A 21,598-nucleotide genomic window follows, 5' to 3' on the forward strand; every position below is an offset into this window, starting at 1 on the left:
GAAAAGATTTGCACTCATCGAACAAGAAAATGGCATTTCTGGCTGTCAATCTGGAAGGAAGTGCTTTTCTCTCCAGTGTTGCACAGCAGGCCCTGCTCATGTCCCCGAGTGTCAGCTCACGCCTCGTTGCTGAGTGAGCATTTCCCCCACCTAGCCTGTCAGGCAGACGTGTCTGACATAAAAGCAGGCTATCCTCGGACTGGGAAGCAATGATGCCCCAAATTGGGGCCAGTTCTGTTCAACTGAGGAGATTGTGATGAATCTTACCTTGGTGTTGGGTTTATTACCAACTCTGACATGTGACTTCACTGCCCAAGAAATCACGGGTCAGAGTGTTTGGGTAGAGCTGGCTTGAGTCTGGAGACCTGGTGAGGGGCACTCCATTTCCCTGCCACGAGCCCTCACCTCTCCCTGCAACACCTCCTCCATTGTTGAGGACCTGAGTGTGCCAGTTGAATGGTTGTAGAGGGAGTTGGGATGGCTTGAAGGAACACGCTTTGAGCCCTATGGGTAGAAACTGTCATCAATTGGGACCCATGATCAGATTGCATATTGGGGGTATTTTGCATTTCACATCTTCAGCTGGCTTCTAGCTGCACACATCTGGCTCTGATTTTCACCAAAGTGTTAAAAAAAACACAAAAAACTGGGCTGTGGTAATCTAAAAAAGATATAATTTCCTAAGATAAATCTGCTGAAGAGAACATGCATTTCGAAACCAAATGTAAATTGACTTATATGTTTTCTGTTTTCAGCTTTATATATTGGCTTTTCATCCACAAATACTGATTAAATGACTAGAGTGTGCTACCACTAAAGTGAGCAAAACACACATTTTTCTGGCCCCCAAGAATCTCACCATCAAAGTAACATTCCTTTCAGTTATCCTGAATCATCAGACTTGAGTGTGTCTAAATCCATAGCCTTAACACTTTAAATCCACTATTTTACCACATCTAAATACCTTATAGCTCTAAATTTCAGCATCTTGTGTGTTAAAACAAGGGGAATGGGTCTGGGTAGTCCTTAAGTACCTGGGAAACATTCGGCTGTCCTCTGCCATTAGCACCTGTGGGTTCTTAAGGCTGCTTAACATTTCTGAGTTATGAACCCTGAGTAAGTATAAAATAAAATATTGTCCACTTTGCAAGGGTTTATGTTTTGTGTTTTTTAATGGAATGAAGATTCAAGTCCAGCCTGGCCTAACAGTATTGCAAAACAGAAGTAGCTATTACTGTATTGTTGCTATTTTTTTTTTCTGTGAATCTGTAAATACTGCTTTTGATCCAAGGATTCCAGAATGTGTTTTATTAGATTTACCAAAATCCCCTGATTCTGGCATGCTGCAGTTTATACTAGGCAATAGAATTGGGATGCTAAAGCATTGCTCTGTCTCATTTTTCTTCTTTTATAGACCCACATGCAGGAGCACAGATGAAAAGGGACACATATATTCACTTTCGCCTGGTAAAGCAGGGGCACACTTAGGATCCATTGTTAGGTGCCTAAGGAGTTATCATCAGAGAGTCAGCTGTGCCAGCTTGACCTGGCCATGCTCCATGTTGACTTGCTCCATGCTGACAGATTCTGAAGTCACACTATTGTGGTTTCAAGAAACAAAACACATGACAGTTTACATCCATCTTTTATGTTCCTCCAGCTTTTTCTTTCCATGTTAGAAAAGTGACAAAAAGTTCTTTTTTCAGGGAACTAAATGGTAATAGATGATAATAAGGTATCTTCAGGAAATTAGTAAATATTTTCTTTCAGAGCCAAGGACACGTGAAAATCAGGCCTCTGAAACATCAGCCAGACACTGGAAACTCTCGTGATTTAGTTTCATTAAAGATACCAAAGAATAATTAGACCATAAGGGGATTTCTGTTTTCCATTCCCCAAAGACTATGATTAGTAGGTGACTTTCCAGGTCATTCTTTTTTCCACTTCCTGATTTTCCCCCTTTACGAAAATTGTTTGCTAACGATGGGAACAAATAGGTTGGGAGTACTGAAGCACCCTGAGCGATATGGGTGGCCCGGGTGTGCTGGATTTTCATTTTCATCCAGTAGACCTGGGCTTTCCTGCAGGCCCAGATGGGGACTCTCTTTTCTCCTCATCTAGACAGCCAAAATGATAGAACTTGGCAATCTTTTCTTTGCGTTATTAATCTTTAAAAAAAAGGGGGGGCAGGGTGGGGAGTGGGCACTTGGGTGGCTCAGTAGGTGAAGCTTCCAACTTCTGTTCAGGTCATGTTCTCACAGTTCGTGGATTCAACCTGCATGGGCTCTGTGCTGACGGCTCAGAGCCCGGAGCCTGCTTCAGATTCTGTGTCTCCCTCTCTCTCTGCCCCTCCCCTGCTCAAGCTCTGTCTCTCCCCAAAATAAATAAACATAAAAAGAAAAATTAAAAAAACCATACATAAAAAAAAGTATGTTTAGAGATAAAGTGAAGTTATTTTATTTGTTAGTGTCCCTAACACATAGACACAGGGAAATACTGTCACAAATAGGGAAAGACTTTCAAGGTTTTCACTGTACTAGGAACTGTACACAATTAAATTGAAATTTAAATATAAGCCAGCATTTCAGTTAAGCTGCTTATTAAAATAATTAGGCCAGTGAAGCGAGGAGCATGTAAGCCAAGAAAATTGTGAGGTTTGGTTAAAATGCTCTCACTGTAGGTATATACAGAATTGAATGAGAAAGTTGTAAAGCCATTGGTTTAATAAATAAAAACTGTTCTACACTAAACGTCAAAAGACAACCAGAAAAAGACCAAATAATTTCTTTTATATTTATAAATTCATAGCAATAGAAATCCTGAGTTGGCAGGGATTTTTGTGAAGCCATTTCTAAACTGGCCATTACCAAGTTCCTGTTTAAAACTTATCTGTGCCTGTAAGTTTTGCTTTTTGAAAGATTCCCTTTACAATTTGCACTTATTAAGTGCCAATTAACTTGATTTCCCACTAAGTAAAACCATGATCCTCCAATTAGAGTATTGGATCAGCATGAAATAACTAGTGTTACCTCTTTCAGTTAATATAATTTAAACAAAAAGCAAATAAATGTGACATTTTGATTATCCTGTGTAATCTTATTATGGGTAAATGTATGATTTTTGTGAGTCTTTTTCTGAAAAGCAAAAATAGGGCAAGGAGGCTGACTGCCACCTTTGAGGGCTACAAGTTGGAAGCCACTATCTGTTCCAGCCCCTTTAATCCACGGTGGGTTTAATGGCTCAGCCTCTGACCATAAAGTGCTGCACAAGGTCAAGGCTAAAATATAGTTCTCCCTATTTTTTGTCTAGCCCTGTCTTTGCTAAACCATACAGCCACTTTATGAACTTGTGAGGCTGAGAAGTTTTGAGTGCTGTTAATTCCAAGATTTTAGAAGTACAACTGCATTCGAAAGACCATAGAAATAGCACTGTGGTAACCCATTCTCTATTCTGGATTTCTCATTAGATTTTCTTCGTATCAAATTGGTCATTAAAAAAAAAATGTGGTCTCATGTGCAATGCCGTTATATAAGGACCATAATTTCTACTCAGCTGCTCCACTGTAAGAGTTAGCAAATCATTGAATCTTCCTTATTTGAGTCCTTTAGTGTGAAAAGTGCCACCCTCAAACCCTTCTGTTTGATCATATAATCAAGTAAGACCTGGAAGAGCTCGGAAGACCTCTCTCTTAAATGAATAACTGCGTTAAGATTGCTTCTTTCTGATTATAGCTACATTTGGAATCCAACTCTGTATTCTGGGTATCACAAAGCAAGCTCTGTATTCTGTGTATCACAAAGCAAACTCAGGTGTGCTGGTGGGGATTTAATAAAGATTACACGAAAATTATTTGAGCAGTACTAAAGTGCAGTTAGAACTGTGTCCTTTCATGGGGCACCTGGGTGGCTCAGTCGGTTAAGCGTCCAACTCTTGATTTCAGCCCAGGTCAGGTTATGATCCTGGGTCATGAGATCGAGCCCTGTGTTGGGAGCCTGCCTGGGAGTCTCTTGCTCTGCCCCACCCCATGCACATGGGCGCTCTCTCTCTGTCTCTCTCTCTCAAAATAAATAACCTTAAGAAAAAATAGAACTGTGCCCTTCCAGAACTTTAGGGAGAGTAGGGTTGACATTAGAAAAGTCATAACAGATAAAAAATATAGTGTGGCCAGGAATTAGAGTTGGTGACAGCAACTTAGGGAAGTAGCCACAACCCTGAGTCTGGTTAGCACTATTGTAGGCTAGGACATCATAATGAGTGGCTGGTCCATCACACCTGGCGACGTCCTATTTTTAGACCACCTGAGCATGCCGTGAATGTGTGGAAGGCTGCCATTGCTTACTAAAGCCCTTTGGAAAATGTGGACTCACTGAATGCCACACAGGCCCCCTCATATCAGTCAAGGCACATTTGGAAAACAGAACCTTTAACTGCCTGCCATTTTGAGCTCCTGCCACGGAGCCTCTATCCCTAGGCAGCTTCAGGGGGACAATTGGGAGATCTAGTGGGTGTCTCTGTCAACCTATCCGTTAGGAAAAGAGCAGAGTCAGATGTGATATATTAGATGGCCCTAAGATGGATCGCTCTGAAAAATCTCATATTGGCAAGAGTAATTCAAGTTGCCGGGAATCCAAAGTTTGCCATGTGACGTCCCCAGAAGCCTGATGAGGTTTGACTGGTTTACTCTGCTAAATGAAACTGCTGAGATGGCTGTCACGAGGTGATTAATACAGTGCATAAATCTTAACTATGGGAAAAAAAGGAAATGAATCAATGCGTGCATATATTGGAAATGTAATGAAGCCAAATTGAAGCTACCAGGATTTGCTAATATATTACAGAAAAACAATACCGTGGTTAGTGTTCCTCCTTGGTTGGTCTCCTTTTGAAAATGGCCAGGAAGACATGTTTGGTTTTATTTTTTATTGTTTAACGCAAGACACCTGAATTGGCAACAGAACAGGAGAGTAATAATGACATAGTGAATATGTGCTGCTGGTATTTACCATTCGCTATTTATTCCCACCATGTTAATGGAGAAGAAAAAAAGAAAAGAAAGAAAAAGATTGGCTCAGGTTCCCTCCAAGCCGCTATTGAATGCTGTTAGTAATCATATACAAAGTTTTGGTAGTTTTCAGAGTAATTAGAACCCCAGAGCAAATAAACACTAAATGAGCTCTCATCTTTGAAGTTATTTTTTTTTCCTAACTAAATAGCTCTGTTCTGCTATAATTATATACCAGTCATTATGAAATTAAAAATCATTTTAAGTGATTGGATTTTTTTTAAGAAGCATTTGTTTCTTGCTAATTATTATGAACTAATTGTACTTTATGATGGTCTACAAGAAATCTGAAATCACTGCCTTAGAGCCCCAGTCCCCGGTGGTTGCAAGCTGCATTCCAGAAGGAAAACAAGTGATGAGAAAGAAGGTCCATGGCCATCAAAATCTGAATTTTCAAAACTTTGAAAATATCTGACTTTCTGAAGGTCATCACAGACAGCACAGGGTGATGGCCTAAAAAAATTTTATTGTCATATGGACCTGAATTTCATTCCAGCACTACTAGAAGCTAACTATGATCTCTGGCATTTTAGTTAACATCTGTAATCCTCGACTTTTGTATTCATAAATGGGGATGATAATACCTACCTAAAGCCTTGTTTTCAGGATTAAAGATAATATCTATAAAACTTTTAGCACAGAAACTGGCATCGTAGTAACTATTGTTATCACTGCTTATCATCATTTCCATTGTTATTTTGTGATAGGAAAATTTACTCCCGCTCAGAGGCCAGAGCTTGGTCTTCAGGACAGGTAGCGCGTGACGTCCTGTGATAGTGTTTTCAATGGCAAGCTTGGATCTCTCAGGAATTAAGGGATTTAAATGTTCGGCAATCCAGAAAAGCAGAAGTTTTCCATGTTATTTTCCTATCCTTATGATCCAAGGCCAGAGTAAGCATGGGTAGAAAGTGTGACTGTGCAGACTGTATATTTATTAGGGGCTTTCTCATAAATGAACAAGTTCTTGAAACCCCACCCATTCATAATTTCACGAAGATCCATACTTTGCCAATACCTCCCTAGGGCAACAAGGAAAACAAAAGGTACAAACAGTAGTAATCGTAAATTAAAACATCAAACAACAAAAACCCCTACAGATGTATCACGAGTGACCCTTTTCCCCTAGTCCTCTCTTTTTTTTCTTTTTTCTTTTTTTTCCATTTATTACAAATTAATATCATGAGTTATACAGATGAGTAAAAACTGGGTACCAGCTGATTCTGTCAGGAGGCAGGGTGATGATGAATGTCAAAGTTAGGGTTTCCCTCTGACTCTCTGCATTATCCCAACTCTTTTGATAGATAAACTATTTCTTTTTACTGTCCTTAGGTCTTTTTTCTGCCTGTTCATTTTTAATTTTGCTGTTAGTTTAGAAAACATTCTTCCTTCATTTCTTGGTTCCAGATACTGAGTTTGCTGAGTGTTTCTTATTTTCTAGGCACAAGGTGCTTCACACATGTTATCTTAAATAGTCTTTAAGTCAGCTCAGTATTAAAGCTGAGAAAAAAAAAAATGCAGGGTCATAGAGATAGTAAATGGTAGAGCAAAAGTTTAAGAGGGTTCTTTCAGACTTGTGAAGCCAGGCTGCCTTCCTGACTGTATTCAACGTGGTAGGCACAGATTGGTGATTTCAGGAATACCCACCTAAGAAACCAAATTCTGATTCTGAATATAGATTCTGTGATGGACACTGAGACTGTGGCTTCTTAATCTGACCTATCTAAACTTCTCTTACCACTCTCAAATGGAATCTACCTAGTTCTTCTAGTGCATAGGTTGATTAAGAGTCACAAATCCACCTGACACACAGGCTTTGCTTCCTTCCTCCCTTGATCCGTCCCCTTCATATTCACAGACTCCTGGTCCACCACCCTGGATTCCTAGTTTAATGGAGCAGGAGAACTCTGCTGGCTTATGACACATCGCCTCAGGGGTAAGAGAAGAAAATGTTCTCATCTCTGTGGAGTAAGGGAGTGGTAGTGTTGGCCTTTATTACATTTCTTAAAGATACTGGAAGGAAAAGGCTGGATGGATTTCACAAGAGGGAAGGAAGACAGATTGATGAGAAACAGGAAACAAACCACGTACAGACATGAACAGTCCCCAACAAAGACAAGAAAATTGCCATCCCTAACTGCCTCTTGGACGGAAAAGCCCAACACATCTTTCTGACATATGCTTGCCCCACCCACCAAACTCAAGCATCACTGTTATACAACCAGCCATGCCCTGTCTTTCTCCAGGTATCAAACGAGGGTTCCCAAAGGGTCAGACTTCTACAATAGCAGTTACTAGCAATTGTCATATACCCACCCTATGCCACATACTGGACTAGGTCCCATTCAGTCTCTGCAATAATTCTGTGAAATTGGTAAATTATTCCCAGCTTACAAACAAGAAAACCAAGGCTGAACAAATGTCAGCGAATTGTCTACTGCCACACAATTAGAAAGGAACAGATCTGGTATTGAAATGATCCCATGTTGTCTCCAAATCCTGTGTCCATTTCCACTATGCCATATTATCTATGCAGGACAGTTCTTCAAACATGCCATTCTAGGGGTGCCTGGATGGCTCAATCACATGAGTGTCTGACTCTTGATTTGGGTTCAGGTCACGATTTCTCATTTTGTGAGTTTGAGCCCCGCATCAGGGTCCTCGCAGTAACGGTGCAGAGCCTGCTTGGGATTCTCTCTCTCTCTCTTCCTCTCTCTGCCCCTCTACTGCTTGTTCATTCTCTCTTTCTCTCTCTCTCTCTCTCTCTCTCACTCACTCAAAATAAACTTTATTTTTTTAATAAACTGTAAAAGAAAAAAATATGCCATTCTAAATTAGTAGGTCTTTTGGAAGGATGATAGTAGAAAGGGGAAAAGGGTCTGGGCACCTGGGTGGCTCAGTCAGTTAAGCTTCCAACTCAAGTCATGATCTCACAGTTCGTGAGTTCGAGCCCCGCATTGGGCTCTGTGCTGACACCCTGGAGCCTGCTTCGAATTCTGTGTCTCCCTCTTTCTCTGCCCCTCCCTGTCTTGTGCTCTGTCTCTGTCTCTCAAAAAATGAATAAACGTTAAAAAAATTTTTTTTAATAAGAAAGGGGAAAAGGGTTTTCGGGAAGTTTGTTGATGCCACAACCACCTGAGAAAATAGCATTGGTTTCTTGTTTTTTAATGGCAACATTCCTAGTTCATTAAATACAACAAATTCAAGCTGTTATTTGGATTGTTTAGCTTTTTCTGCTTACCTACTTCTTTAAAAAAATCCTGTGTTCTCCCAAAGTTTATATGATGGCTATAATATGGGCACTATCAGATTTCCCATGGAAAGATTCAAGACTCATGAGCGCCCGCTGCAAAATTTGGGCAAAATGGATTACAAAATCACTCAGAATTGTGAGGTGTCATCTAGAAGTCCACCCATGCAGCTAATATTCCAGACTCCTTCTTATGACCATTTCTGAACAAATATGACTAAAAGCAGAGAAACAGGAAATCAGGAGGAGGCTGCCTGGATATAAGAGGATAGGGCAGCACATAATCCACACTTCTGAACCTACACAGAAATCAGAAGGAACTTTAGCAAGGTCACTTACCTGTCTGGGATCATGTAGTTTCAACATCACATGACTTTCTATCCACGACTTTTCCAAGATTCTCCTATAGCCTATTTTCTAGAAAACAGTGATGCCGAGTATATAATATGTCACCTCTAGTAATTGCAAGTAACTTAATGAATTTTACACCAGCATTTACAGTCGGTCTGGATGTTTCATTTTTGTCTAGATAGTAAAAAATATCCTATGGGTGAAGTTTGGAGGGAACAGGGGTACACCAGGAAATCACAGGCATTCACATGTCAGTCTAACTGTGTAGATGTTCAAAGCAGGATATGTGGATTCTTGTCCAATTCAGTGGGAAAATTTATAGAATCTTGCCACTTGAAGGGAAGTTAAGAGGTCATCCTAGCCAGTCCTGCCTCAAGCAAGGTCCATGCCCAAACTGCAAAAGACAAGGGGGTTGGCTTATTGTTTCATCTATCTGTAAGAAGTGCAGGAAAGTTGGAGCTTTCTTCATTTTATCATAAAGGGGGCAAAAAGTGACTATCAGGTTTGCCTGTAATGAATCTAAAATAATATATTTGGAAAGGTTTCATTTAAAGAGCTTGATAGAAAATTACCCATTGGGGCACCTGGGTGGCTCAGTCAGTTAAGCATCTGACTCTTGATATCAGCTCAGGTCATGATCTTGCAGTTCATGATATCAAGCCCCAAGCCTGCTTGGGATTCTCTCTGTCCCTCCCTCTCTGCCCCTCCCCTGTATGTTCGTTCACGTGTGCTCTCTCACAAAGTAAATAAATAAACTTAGAAAAAGAAAATTACCCATTTTATTGACATGAAAGCTATGACTCAGAGTCCTCTCTCTGTTTTGAGAATGAGCTAATACTCCTTCCAGAATGTGATACATAATACTTTAGGGTGCCACTGGGCATCTATACATCAGAAACCACTATGTCTCCATACTTAGGATTTATGCATGGGAACATAACCACAATAGGGGAAGTTTCTGGATGAAATTCCCAGATAATGAGAACAGAACCCTACTCTGCAATCCCAAGACAAATCCTATTCCATATTTATATTCCATTTTCATCTCCTCTATCCATACATTTGCTCTTTGGAATCTGTTAATTCTGTTCCCCTTCATCTCTCTAAGTTCTGGCCCTGCCCATAAGACCCAATGGAAACCCTCTCTATAGAAGATTCAACACTTGGGTCTTTCTTACTCTTGTCTTTAGCTTTGCCTCACAAACTAGTTCAGGTGTGGCCAGTAAGCTTTTCACCTCATTCTTGTACCAATTTAAATTGGATATGGCTGATTAGATGAAGATTGCGAGACCATTTACCAGGTGTGTGTGAAGAATGCTGTGGTGGAATCACGGCATCTTTCATGGGTATGCAAGTGAGGAATAGAACATTTGGGCTGCATATCTACCCTTCCAAAGCTAGCCCATCAGTACCTAAAGAATAAGAATCTCTCACTCTGGCTTTTATATTCCTTGCATGCCTGGTGTGGTTCTGACCTCATAGTAGGGGCTCAAACCATATTTGTTGATCAATGTCCCAAAAGGTACCATTGACACGTCAGAGAATAAATTCTAAAGGAGTCTGAAAAGCAGTATCTTGTTTTTGCCAGGAGACAACACTTCCCCTAAAAGTGAAGTGCCAGAGAGGGAGCACCAAGCATTTTTCTCCATGAGTCCTAGCCAAATATAAAGCGAAATTCCACATGCAGCCACACTTGGAGCTGGATTTATTTGTAATACGTCAAGGCTCATTCGAATTTTTATTGTTTGTATATTTAATCCATGGTAGCAGTTGTGTCCAACTCATCCTACCTGATGCCTAATTTGGGTTTAAATGGTCTACTTAAAGGGAAAAGAGGAAAAAATACAACATATATCTGACTGATGAAAAGATAAAATGAAAATATGGCAGGGAACCACAGCTCATGAAAACAGCCTGCCTGATAAAAATAGTCATATTTGCTTTGAAAACCTGCACCTCTTCCTGGGTTTCTAGAGGGAACAACTGGGTGGTGCCAGCTGAAGCGTCTGAATCCTGATCTCTGTCCAGTTTCAGCAAATTCCAGTAACATTTGAGGTACCTTCTCATTTCGTTGAAAATAAAACTCCCGTATAGTTACAGCACTTACTGCCTGGGTTAATTGGAATTTCAACTTCAACAATTTCTGTAAGCTTAGAGAAAAATGTATGTTTGAAAGGCAAGAGAAACAAATTGCAGAAGACTGACAGGTTGGGCTTACAGAGAAGTTTCATGTTCTTTGGATCATAGGAGAAATGGCCAGCTGCTGGAGCCCAGCTTTCAACCTGCTCAGCAGATAGCCTGCGCCATCCTGTACAGGGAGATCAGAGGCAGGAAGAGCCTTTACCTGGCTTGGACCTCACATCTGTTGAAAAATGGGAAGGAAAATGGACTTGGAATGAGAAGACCTGAGTTCAAGTTTCTCCACATGTTTGACCTTGAACATGTGTCGTAGCCACTCCAAACCTTGGTTTCCTCTCTGAAAAAAAGTGGAAATATATATTCTTGCAATATAGGATCATGATGGCCAGATAAGAAAATGGAAGCCGGAGGACTTGAACTGTAACCAAGGCAAATTAAGCTATTACCAAGCAGTGTCACTCAACCCCAGTTGCTTACCCCTTTCCCCAAATCACTTGCCTTAAAACAGAGATCATTTTAAGTCTTCAGTGGTATTGACCTCATTTCTACCAAAAGTACCTGAAGGATATAATTCCTGTATAAACAGTGGCTCTCCATACCTACTTGATGGGAGAGGATATACAGTTTGATGTGACTCCCTAGGGACAAACCTAGCCTTTAATGTAGAAAAATGGATGCCAAGCAAACTTTAGGGAGGGTAGAGGAGGTATGGCTTTAGAAATTGGGGGCTGGCTTCTAACCATCCTACTCACTAGGATGTCTACTGAGTCATACTAAGGAAGCCTATGACCGGGGTTACTCAGCACTCTTCCAGCTTATCTCAGGGCCTGAGTCAGAACCCCTCCCCCATCCAAGGCAGGTTTCTAAGGTACTTCTAGATGTTTCATGTCATTTACAGAGATGACAGCAAAAGATAACATATCTTTCTCTGGTCAAGAGATTGTTACTTTATGCCAAATGTCAGCAACATATTCCTTTTTTTCTTTTTTCTTTTTTTTTTTTTAATGTTTTATATCTTTTTGAGAGAGCACAGGCAGGGCAGGGGCGGGGGCGGGGGGGGCAGAGTTCTGAAGCAGGCTCTGTGCTGAGAGCAGCGAGCCCAATGTCAGCAATCTATTCCTAAAAATGCCTAGTATCTACTAGAAGACATCCATTCATTCACCTAACATTTGTTACACACCTGTCACAGAATGTTTTCTGCTCTAGGAATTGACGGTAAAAGGGTGAGCAAGAAAGAGTCCCTGCCTCACAGCACTTGCATTCCTAGACCCACAACCACTGCACACAGGAAAGCACGGAAGGAGAGGGGCCTCCTGGCTAGACACGTGCAACACGACATTTTAAAAGAGCACTGGATTCTGAGTCTTTAGTCTGGCACTTCTTTCTCTCTTACTAACTCACCATGTGACCTTTCTTTCTCATCCTCTACGTCCTGATCTATGAAATTAGAGGCCAGAATGAGTTCCCACAGGACCCTTTCAGTTCTAGAGTAAGCTAATTGGCAGACCTTAGGAAAATCTGTGCATCAGGTTCCATATTTAAGAGAAATTATGGTATTCTCCAGACTGATATACCGCTAGCTGTTCCTGCAATTGAATTTAGATGAGATGTGAATGAGTTTTAACTATGTCCCTGTAAACATAAGGTGCCGTGAAGGCTGTTACTAGGATGAGGTCACCAATGTAGGACGAGGGAGGGCAACCTTGTGATTTCTACTTGGGGACCCAGAGTGTACCCGTCTGCCACTTAAACTAAAAACACAGAGATACTTGTTCCTGAGCAGGTGGTTGACATAGCCTGCAATTATACTTTCTAGAGAACACAGAGTGCTTGAGGCATGGTACGTATATAGTCATACAGTTAAGATAAGTCTCAGTTGCCTAATGAGAAAATAACCCCCTGCCACCATTTATGTGTGTTCTCAAACCGGTTTCTTCTCATTTCTGAAGAATGTGTGAACCTTTTCTTTCCCTTTTGCTGCTGTTTGGAGCCTGCTCTTGGAAGCTGACCGAAAACTTTTTTTTTATTGCTCCTAAGCTTGATAGTCCAGAGTCATAACCTCCCCCCACCCCCTCCCCAGGTCATTAAGTACTATCAGCAGCGTTCAGGCCACCTTTGCTATATTTCCACTGAGGGCTGTAGTACAAAATCACCCTGGAGGTATCAATGATGATAATTTTGTCCTTGATTCTATCTCAAACTCGAGTTTACCCTGCCCTGGTACCATAGAGTGGGCAACGCAGCTGACTGGAGATAAGCTGTATGTAGTCTGAGTGACCATGCTCCTCTCTGAGTTGCTTGGCTACAAAATGGCACTAGGGGAATGCTTTGCATTTGTTCTAACACCATAACAATGGACTCAAAAGTCTGTTTTGACTAAGAATGAAGACATTGTGCTATCATTTACACAGGGATTTGCTTTTGGAATTCCTTGTTCAGCTAAAGAAAATGTTATGACTATTGATTTTGTGGTTTATCTGGGCACTTGCAGCAGAAGGAAGCCTACAAGCATTTATTGTGCTTCCTGCCACCCCCCGCCCCCACCCGTCACCACCACTAAAATGGCCCAGTCCTATGTGCCAGTGGAGAGAAAGTGCAAGGGTCCACTCTGAATCTCAGTAGTATCCTTTAGAAGGGAATTATTTGCAGATGAGAAACTCACCAAGGTAAGTGTGTTGGAATGTGTTGCTGTCTGTGCTCACGTTGTCTGCTGACCCAACTGTTTCTTTGGTGAAGTGAATCCCACCGGGTCAAGCAGTGCATCTCCCCTTAGCTGTTCCACAAAGAAACACAGACCTCTCAGACGCACATGAACAGGATTGTGCTGCACGGAAATCAGCAAAATTCATCAAATATGCATGTCTTGATTACAATGTTAAAATAGACTTTACTTATTCCCTCTTATGTATATAAAACACTGATGATGCACCCCACAATGTCAAACTGAGGAAATGGTGGGAGCATTAACTATTTCAGTTCTGTATCTGACGGTTATAGTCTTTGCTACAGTTGAGAGCGTAATTCAGATGTGGACCAGAAATGGGTGATTAAAAGCAAGTTTAAAAAGATACAGTGTTTCTCTTTAAGGTTTTCCCGAGTCACTCTAACCCATGGAAATGTCTTCTGTCTTTATCTACTTTCTCTGAGCTTACTGTTTTATGCCCCTCAGTTGGAAATTCTGTACTGCTTTAAAATACCTAGATTTAAAGATTAAATTTCCAGGGTGCCTGTGGGGCTCAGTCTGTTAGGCATCAGACTCTTGATTTCGGCCCAGGTCATTCATGATCTCATGGTTGTGAGATTGAGCCCCAACATCGGGCTCTGCACTGAGCATGGAGTCTGCTTAAGATTCTCTGTCTCCCTTTCCGCTCCCTCCCCCACTCTCTCAAAAAAATAAATAAAAGTAATAAAAATAAAACATAAAAATTAAATTTGCTTACATGTTAAAAAAAAGATACAGCGTTTGCCTCACTTCTCACGTAACCATTTCCGATTAATGTTCATCATAAACATTAATGAGAAGAGGGTAGTGTATGATTATTGCCTAATATTAAAATACACAAGGCACACCCCAGTTTGATCTAGATTTCCTTCCAGTTAAAATCATGGGAAAGTGTTAGGATGTTTTTCTTTTCATGTGTACTCAATAATAAAATACTATTAGTCCGATCAGTAGAAGGTCTTAAAAAAAATAATAAAACTAACACCAGCTGATTGTAATTTATCTTTCAGAAAAACAGTTGTTATAATTTCCATTCCAGGGAGGGAAAAAATTGTCAGGGGTGAGCACTTCTGCGCATTTTGATCACTTGGAATTCATCTTCATTTTTGCATCAGAGGCTGAAGCAGCCCCAGACCCAGATGTGCAATTGATTTTTGTTCAATTTCACCTCTGGGGAAAATTACACAGAACTGCGTAATTTTTTCCCTGAATACCCAGATTATGTAAACACACCCATTTCGTTTTAATAACAGAACTAGAGACATCCACTGGGAGAGCATGCTAATACTTTTTTCCCTTCTAAATCGTATTTTGGGGCAAACCTTGCACAAAGGAGTTAGAGCCTTTTATAAGCCAGGGAATGACAACATCTTAGGAGCCACTTTGCAGATACATATGGCCACATGTCATGGAAACAATGCACCTTCACTTCTCTTCACTTTACACTGCCATGTTGGTGTCTTTGATCATGTATGAAGCCTTGAAATAGAAAAGTTGCCTTGCTTGCTTTGCATTTGTGATCACTGACCCCTAAATTACAGTGATCCAAACTCTAACCCCTTCCCATATGTCTCGAGAGTGAGTTGTCGGAGTATGTTGCTTCCAACCTGGTTTTGAGCAGAAATGGTTATGTTCCACTGGCAAGGCAGCCAATGACCAGTGAATGGTCTAGTGACATAACCAGGGAAAACGGGCCCATGTGCCATCTTTATGGTTTGTTCTCTAAGCTGCCAAGATGCTGGAGCTCTCTTGGATACACTTCAGACATTCAGGTTAAGCTAGGGAAAGGGGGATGTGTAGAAAGACAGGGAGAGAGAGCCTTTTTCTCAACCTTTTGCCTGAGATAAGTCCATGGTGATAAAGCAGAGACATAAAATAAGATTAGCTTGTCTATGGCACTCTTGGGTCATCCATTAGACTTGGCAAGGTGGCCTTCAGTAACAGTGTAGGCTTGGCCTGCAGGGCTGCAGGCCCTTGCATAAACAGATATATACATATATACATATATATATATACATATATACATAAGTATACATATACATATATACATATGTGTGTGTGTGTATTATGAGATTTAGTATATGAACTGACATCAGGAGATTTTATGGAAGGCTTAATTAGTCTCAGGAGTTTAAAGAGTATTGAATGGGAGAGATTTGGTCAAAAGTAAAAATGACAATTAAAAATAAAAACTGTTTGACACGAGGGCCCAAACAAAGGTTTGCTTTGAAAGCATTTGTGTATTTTATCACTGTTTACGTTTTCCCACAATCTGGACTCTTTCTGGAGTCAATAAATACCATGTTTGCTAACAGAATGAGTGCTAGCAATTAGCAGAGTTCTAACCAACGCTGGGTAAATAGCTGCATTGTTCGCTATGAAAATTACCAGGGAAAGACTAACCAGGATTGTTTTTACCAGCTCCAAAAAGAATCCCTCTGAGCCCTCTGGAGAAAGGCAGCATAACTCAGGAAAGGGTACAGACTGTGGAATTAGATAGGCAAGAGTTTGAATCCCAATTCGGGAATTTAATATCCTCAAAATGTGGTCTCAGGTACCTCATCCATAAAATGAGGATAATAATAACTATCTCATGGAGTCATTATATGGATTAAATAAAGTGAGTATACGAACATACTATGCATAGTGGAAGGAAGGCATTTTATTAGGGTTCATCCCTTTTGTTTCCTTGATTCCCTAAAGAATATCATCTGAGAGTTTAATCCTGCAAATTTTGCAGGAGACCTACAAATCAAATATATTACTTTTTCTCCTTTGTCCCAGGCTTGCATAAACCTGTCAAAACTACATAAGGATATGATTGCATCAGAACCAAAGTGTGGTGTTCCATTTCTAGCAAGATTAATGGCCAAATATTTAGAGAAAGCCCTCCCAGTCTGCACCTAAATGTGCTAGATGATAGATAAATAGGTAGGTAGGTAGACAGATAGATACAGAGATAGAGGGGAGAACAGTCAAAGTCCAGGAACATCCAGAAAACTCTACTTCACAGGAGTAAGCAGATTTTACAGCTGGCATCCTCTGGTCTAAGTTTTAGCACTATGGCCAGGGTGGGAGAAGGATGGACAGGAGTTAAAGTGGATACTGAGCAGGATGGGAGGTTGAATCTTTACAAAAAATCCTTTACCAAAAGCCAGGACCCCACAAGGTGACATGCTTAATAGGTGAATTAGGAAAAAAAAAAAAAAAAAAGACCCACACCACAGAAAAGCTGTTGTTTGTGACTCCAGGTGATGGAGGGTACCTGTAGTCTATAATTTCTTTTTAGTTAAATCCAAGTTAGTTAATGTATAGTGTAATAATGGTTTCAGTAGAACCCAGTGATTCACCACTTACATGTAACACCCAGGGCTCATCCCAACAGGTGCACTCCTTAATGCCCGTCACCCATCCAACCCATTTCCCCACCCCAAATCCCTCCAGCATCCCTCAGTTTGTTCTTGGTATTTAAGAGTCTCTTATGGTTTGTCTTCCTCTCTGCTTTTATCTTATTCTTCCTTCCCCTATGTTCGTCTGTTTTATTTCTTAAATTCTACATAGTCTATAATTTCTAAGTTCATAGAAGAAATACTTCAAAAGCAAAAAACCTCAGTAAGTCAAGAAGGAAAAGTGGTGATAAAATAGAAATAGTGAAAAGTGGAACAGATGCCACAAAATAAAATTGGAAAAATGAATCCAGATACTTCAGTAACCAAAAATCAACGCAATTGCATTATCCTTCCCTGTTAAAAGACGAAGATTGTCAGACCAGTTAAAACACACACACACGCACACACACACACACATGATCACACTATCACACAAAATTCACCTATATGTTTCTTATAAGAGACACAGGATGGTCAAAAGTAAAGGTTAGAAAAAGGTATTCCAGGCAAACATTAACCTAAAGGAAGCCATCATTAATAAAACAAGCAAAGATACTATTAAAGGCAAAAAATAATACGCTAAAGAGGTGAATTTTCTTGAAAGTTAACATTTCTCAGGACACTGTAATCATGTTGTGTTTATATATAATGAATAGGATAGTTTCAAATACTAAAAACAAATGAACAGAATTACAGTGAAAAATATACAACCCCACATCATAGTAGGAAGTTGTTACTTAATGGTTTTCAGTACAATATACAAAAGTAGGACAGCACAAAGAATAAGCCTGACCTCAAGGACATATGTAGAACACTGTTCCAACAGGGAATAGAAATTCCTTTGAGGAAGACACAGGAATTTATAAAAATTATTCATGTTGTGAGGCATAAAGCCCATCTCTACAAAAAGTAAAGAATCCATTTTACCATAAGAAGATGAACAAATCAGTTATAAAAAGACAAATGGATACATACAGGAATGTTAGAACCCACTTTTAAATACCCTTTGGGTCAAATCATAATAAAATCATAATAAGAGTTATGGAAATGATAAGTACTAAACAATATATGAGATGAAGCTAAAGTAGTACTTAGTAAGAAATTTATAGCCTTGAATGCTTATATCAGAAAAAAAAAATTAGTGCTAATTATCAACTGAAAACCTTAGAAAAAGAGCAGAGTAAACCCAAAGATAATGGGGAAAAAACTAAGATAACACAAATAGAGGATCACCAACATCAAAAGCCGATGCTGTGAAAAGAATAATGAATTAGTAAGATTGGAAAAAATGAAATTGCACAAATAACATAAAAGATGCAAAGGGTCTATAAAGGGCACATGATGTTAATCAGATAACACGAATTATCAACTACTTTATGCAGATAACTTTGAAAATTTGTGTACAATGAACAATCTAAAAACATATTGTCAAAACTAATTTGAGAAGAAAAATGATCCTTTAACCATGGAAGAAATGAAATTGGTAATAATGTTTTTTTTTCTACTGGAAAACACTAGACCAGAAGGTCTTACATTTGAGTTATGCCAAATATTCAATCCAAAATACATAGTCTTTTAGGCAACAGAAAAAGTGGGAATATTCCCAAACTTACTCCACAAGGCCAATATTAACCTTGGATCCAAAACTTGACACAGAGTATAAGAAAATAAAATTATACACCATTCAAATATCTAGAACATTAACCATTAAAAGAACATTAGCAAGCCAAATTAAGCAATGGATTTTTAAATGATATATCATAAATTTGAGTACATCCCTGGAAGCAAGGTTAGTTTGTTACTAGAAAATTATTTAATGTAATTTATCATGTCAATTAATTAGAGGAGGAAGTTTTATGTCATCTCAGTATATACCAAAAAAATCATTCAATGAAACTTTACAACCATCCACAATAAAAATTCTTAGCGAAAAAGGAATCAAATGGACCTTTCTTAATCTGATAAAGTATACCCACAAAAAACTTATAGCAAACATCGTATTCAATGGTGAAATATTTTTTAAAGCCCCTTTAAAATCAAGATTAAAATGAGGATGCTAGCTCACAACTTCTATTCCATGTAATTTGGGAAGTTCTAGAGACACATGACCTAGAGAATAACTTTGTATATCAAGAGACAGGCAATCAGAGTGTTTCTAGCAGCTTTGATTTTAATAGCAAAAAACTGGAAATTACCCAATTGTCCTTTGACTTAGAATGGATAAATCAATTGTGGCATCAATAGCCTTCTATACAGGAGGAAAACAAATGGACCATATCTGTGTGTGTCCACATGGATGAATAATATTGACCAAAAAAGCCAATCACTGAAGAATACATATATAGTATCTGGAATTCCATTTATATGAAGCTTACATAAATTTCATAAGCAGGAAGATTTCAATGTATGCTTTACAATATATGTATAAACTATAAAGAAAATTAAGGAAATGATTAACACAAAATTCAGAATTTTGATTACATGGGAGGGGAGCATGGTGGACAGGATCTGGGAAGGGCTTATATATAATTTTCTATATCTTGAGCTGGTGATAGGTGCATTGTTGATTCCAACAATGAATCATGGCTTCCCAGCCTAATAATGAGAGATATGGTAACTTACCCCTGATCCATTTGGCTTAAACTTGAAATTCCTCTGACCCCTCACTTACCCAATAATTATATCCAACTGATACAATTACTCATTGGCCTGGTCATAGTATAAATATGTCTTCTTTAGCCTGGTTTTGTTTTCTGTTTTTTGCTATGTGTCCTCTCTCTCTGTAATCCAGGACTTACGTCACTGTTGTTGTCTTTTGGATTATAAGATCAAGTGTATGATCCAGAGAATGGTCAAGGAAGTACAGAGGGGACTGCTAGGAAAGACTATCTTATGTCTGTGTCATTTATTTTCCTTTTAATAACCAGGCTCCAAAAAGCAATAAAATTTAGCACACAGGGTGTTCCGTGACTCCCTAAAAAAGACTAAATAAAAATGAATGTTTCCATTCGATATGCTGTATGTACAATGCAAAAATTGTAATCCACATAAACATTTAGAAACGAAAGATGAAAACTCAAGCAAGACCATTCTACCCTCTGGGAATTCACAATTTAAATATGACAAACATATAGAGTGAGATAGAAAAGAAAGTGGGTGGTAATGATATTGCTGACACTAATGTCTATTCAGGAAATGGAAATATACAGAAAGAAGAGTCAGCTAGTTCTTGGGCATTTGATCAAAGGAAAAACATATAGAAAGAGGGGAAGATCACTGTATTTTATAACAGTCTCATTCTGACTTCAGGTGATCACACAGCTGGTCTACCTCTGCTGTCCCAGGGTTCTGGGGTATTTTGGCTAACACTATTCGCAGTGCCCATAAACTCAAAGGAAGTTAGTACTAAAGGGGATATGACAGAATAATCATTGTACAAAAAAACTCAAATACATTGAAGAAGTGTAAAAGTCATAGGCTTTTGTGAAGCAACCTGGTAATGTTAACAGAGTAGGAAGTAGTGATTACTGCAGAAAATTATGGCGTACTTTCCCCTCCCCCACTATCGCTAAGACAGTTCCATTCCAGAAACTTCCTTCGTTGTGCCAGCCACACTAAATATGTCTATTGACTCCAACAGACCCATGGAATACCAGTTTGTGAGCTTTATCAGCTCCCACTGCACAAATGGGAGACACAAATAGAGGCAGAGATGAGTCTAGGATCCAAATCTGCTCAGCATGAGGGACTCAGTCTGAAACCGTGAAGGAAGGCATGTGCAGGTGTTTTTATGCGAACAATTTTTGCTAGCTGGAATAAAACAAGAGGAGTATAGAATTTTTGTAAACAGAGAAGTTTAGTATTGGGGTCAATAAAGGAGACCAAAAACTTGATTGAATAAAACATCTTGCTTCCAGCTCGTTGCATCCTTGTCCATATTGATCAGCTGTAATAGAGCATGACAGAGGTATCGATTGACTGAAGCAATTCTCAGGTATTTGGGACCTGAAAGCAGCCGTAGACTATCAGGAAGGCAATGCTCTACAAAAGCCTACAATTAGGAAGGTTAAGCGAAAAAAAGGACTTGGGCATAAGGTGTTCTGTATTTATATCAATCTAGCAAATGACATATTTGAAGGAGAATGCGCCTCATTTTCTTCACCTGTAAATTAACTGATAAGCATATGTTGGCTATTGTCTTATAAAAAGCCGTTGATGAGATGCCTACTTAAAGTAGGTGCCTGGGTTCTCGCTAATATTGATTTTTAAAACACTGTCAAAAACAATGACGGCAGATTGGATACACACTTATACATTTGTTGTCTACCAAAAAAAAAAAAAAAAAAGCAGCAAAGAAAAAGGTTAAGGACATAAATCTATCAAGACATGAGACCAGAGGGAGGATGGCTGTACACACATTTTGGAAGCTGGAAAGCAGACAGACATATGGTAAATTCATTAGCAGACCCAAGATATTAATATCTGAGCTAAAATAAAGAAGATCACTGAAAAGTTTGAGAATAAACAAGACCCCACACCCCCTCTCCCACTCATTATATTTGATTCAGGAGACTCCCATGCTCCCGCCCCAGCCAGTGGCTGAAGATTTGTTCCTGAAGAGGGTAAAATAGTCTCTGGGAATGGATTGCACCAGTCTCAGTTGAGAACAAGGCTCCAGGAGAGGCTTC

The 21,598-nt window shown here is 39.5% G+C and overlaps 1 protein-coding gene across 6 annotated transcripts in view; it reads left to right on the plus strand.

The window, feature by feature from the left end:
• The window catches only part of SAMD12 (sterile alpha motif domain containing 12), a 384,200-nt gene that overhangs the window by 292,836 nt on the left and 69,766 nt on the right, over positions 1-21,598 (plus strand). For 4 of the 6 annotated variants that reach the window (XM_027064004.2, XM_053208189.1, XM_053208188.1 and 1 more), the window contains exon 5: positions 6,918-6,995. The exons of the other annotated variants lie outside the window; for them this stretch is intronic. In XM_027064004.2, the coding sequence (XP_026919805.1) occupies positions 6,918-6,946 (29 nt within the window). In that variant the 3' untranslated portion in view covers positions 6,947-6,995. The remainder of the gene's footprint in view (positions 1-6,917; positions 6,996-21,598) is intronic. 6 annotated transcript variants of the gene reach the window in all.

This window comes from Acinonyx jubatus, chromosome F2, assembly GCF_027475565.1.
Source record: "Acinonyx jubatus isolate Ajub_Pintada_27869175 chromosome F2, VMU_Ajub_asm_v1.0, whole genome shotgun sequence".
Lineage (NCBI taxonomy): Eukaryota > Metazoa > Chordata > Mammalia > Carnivora > Felidae > Acinonyx > Acinonyx jubatus.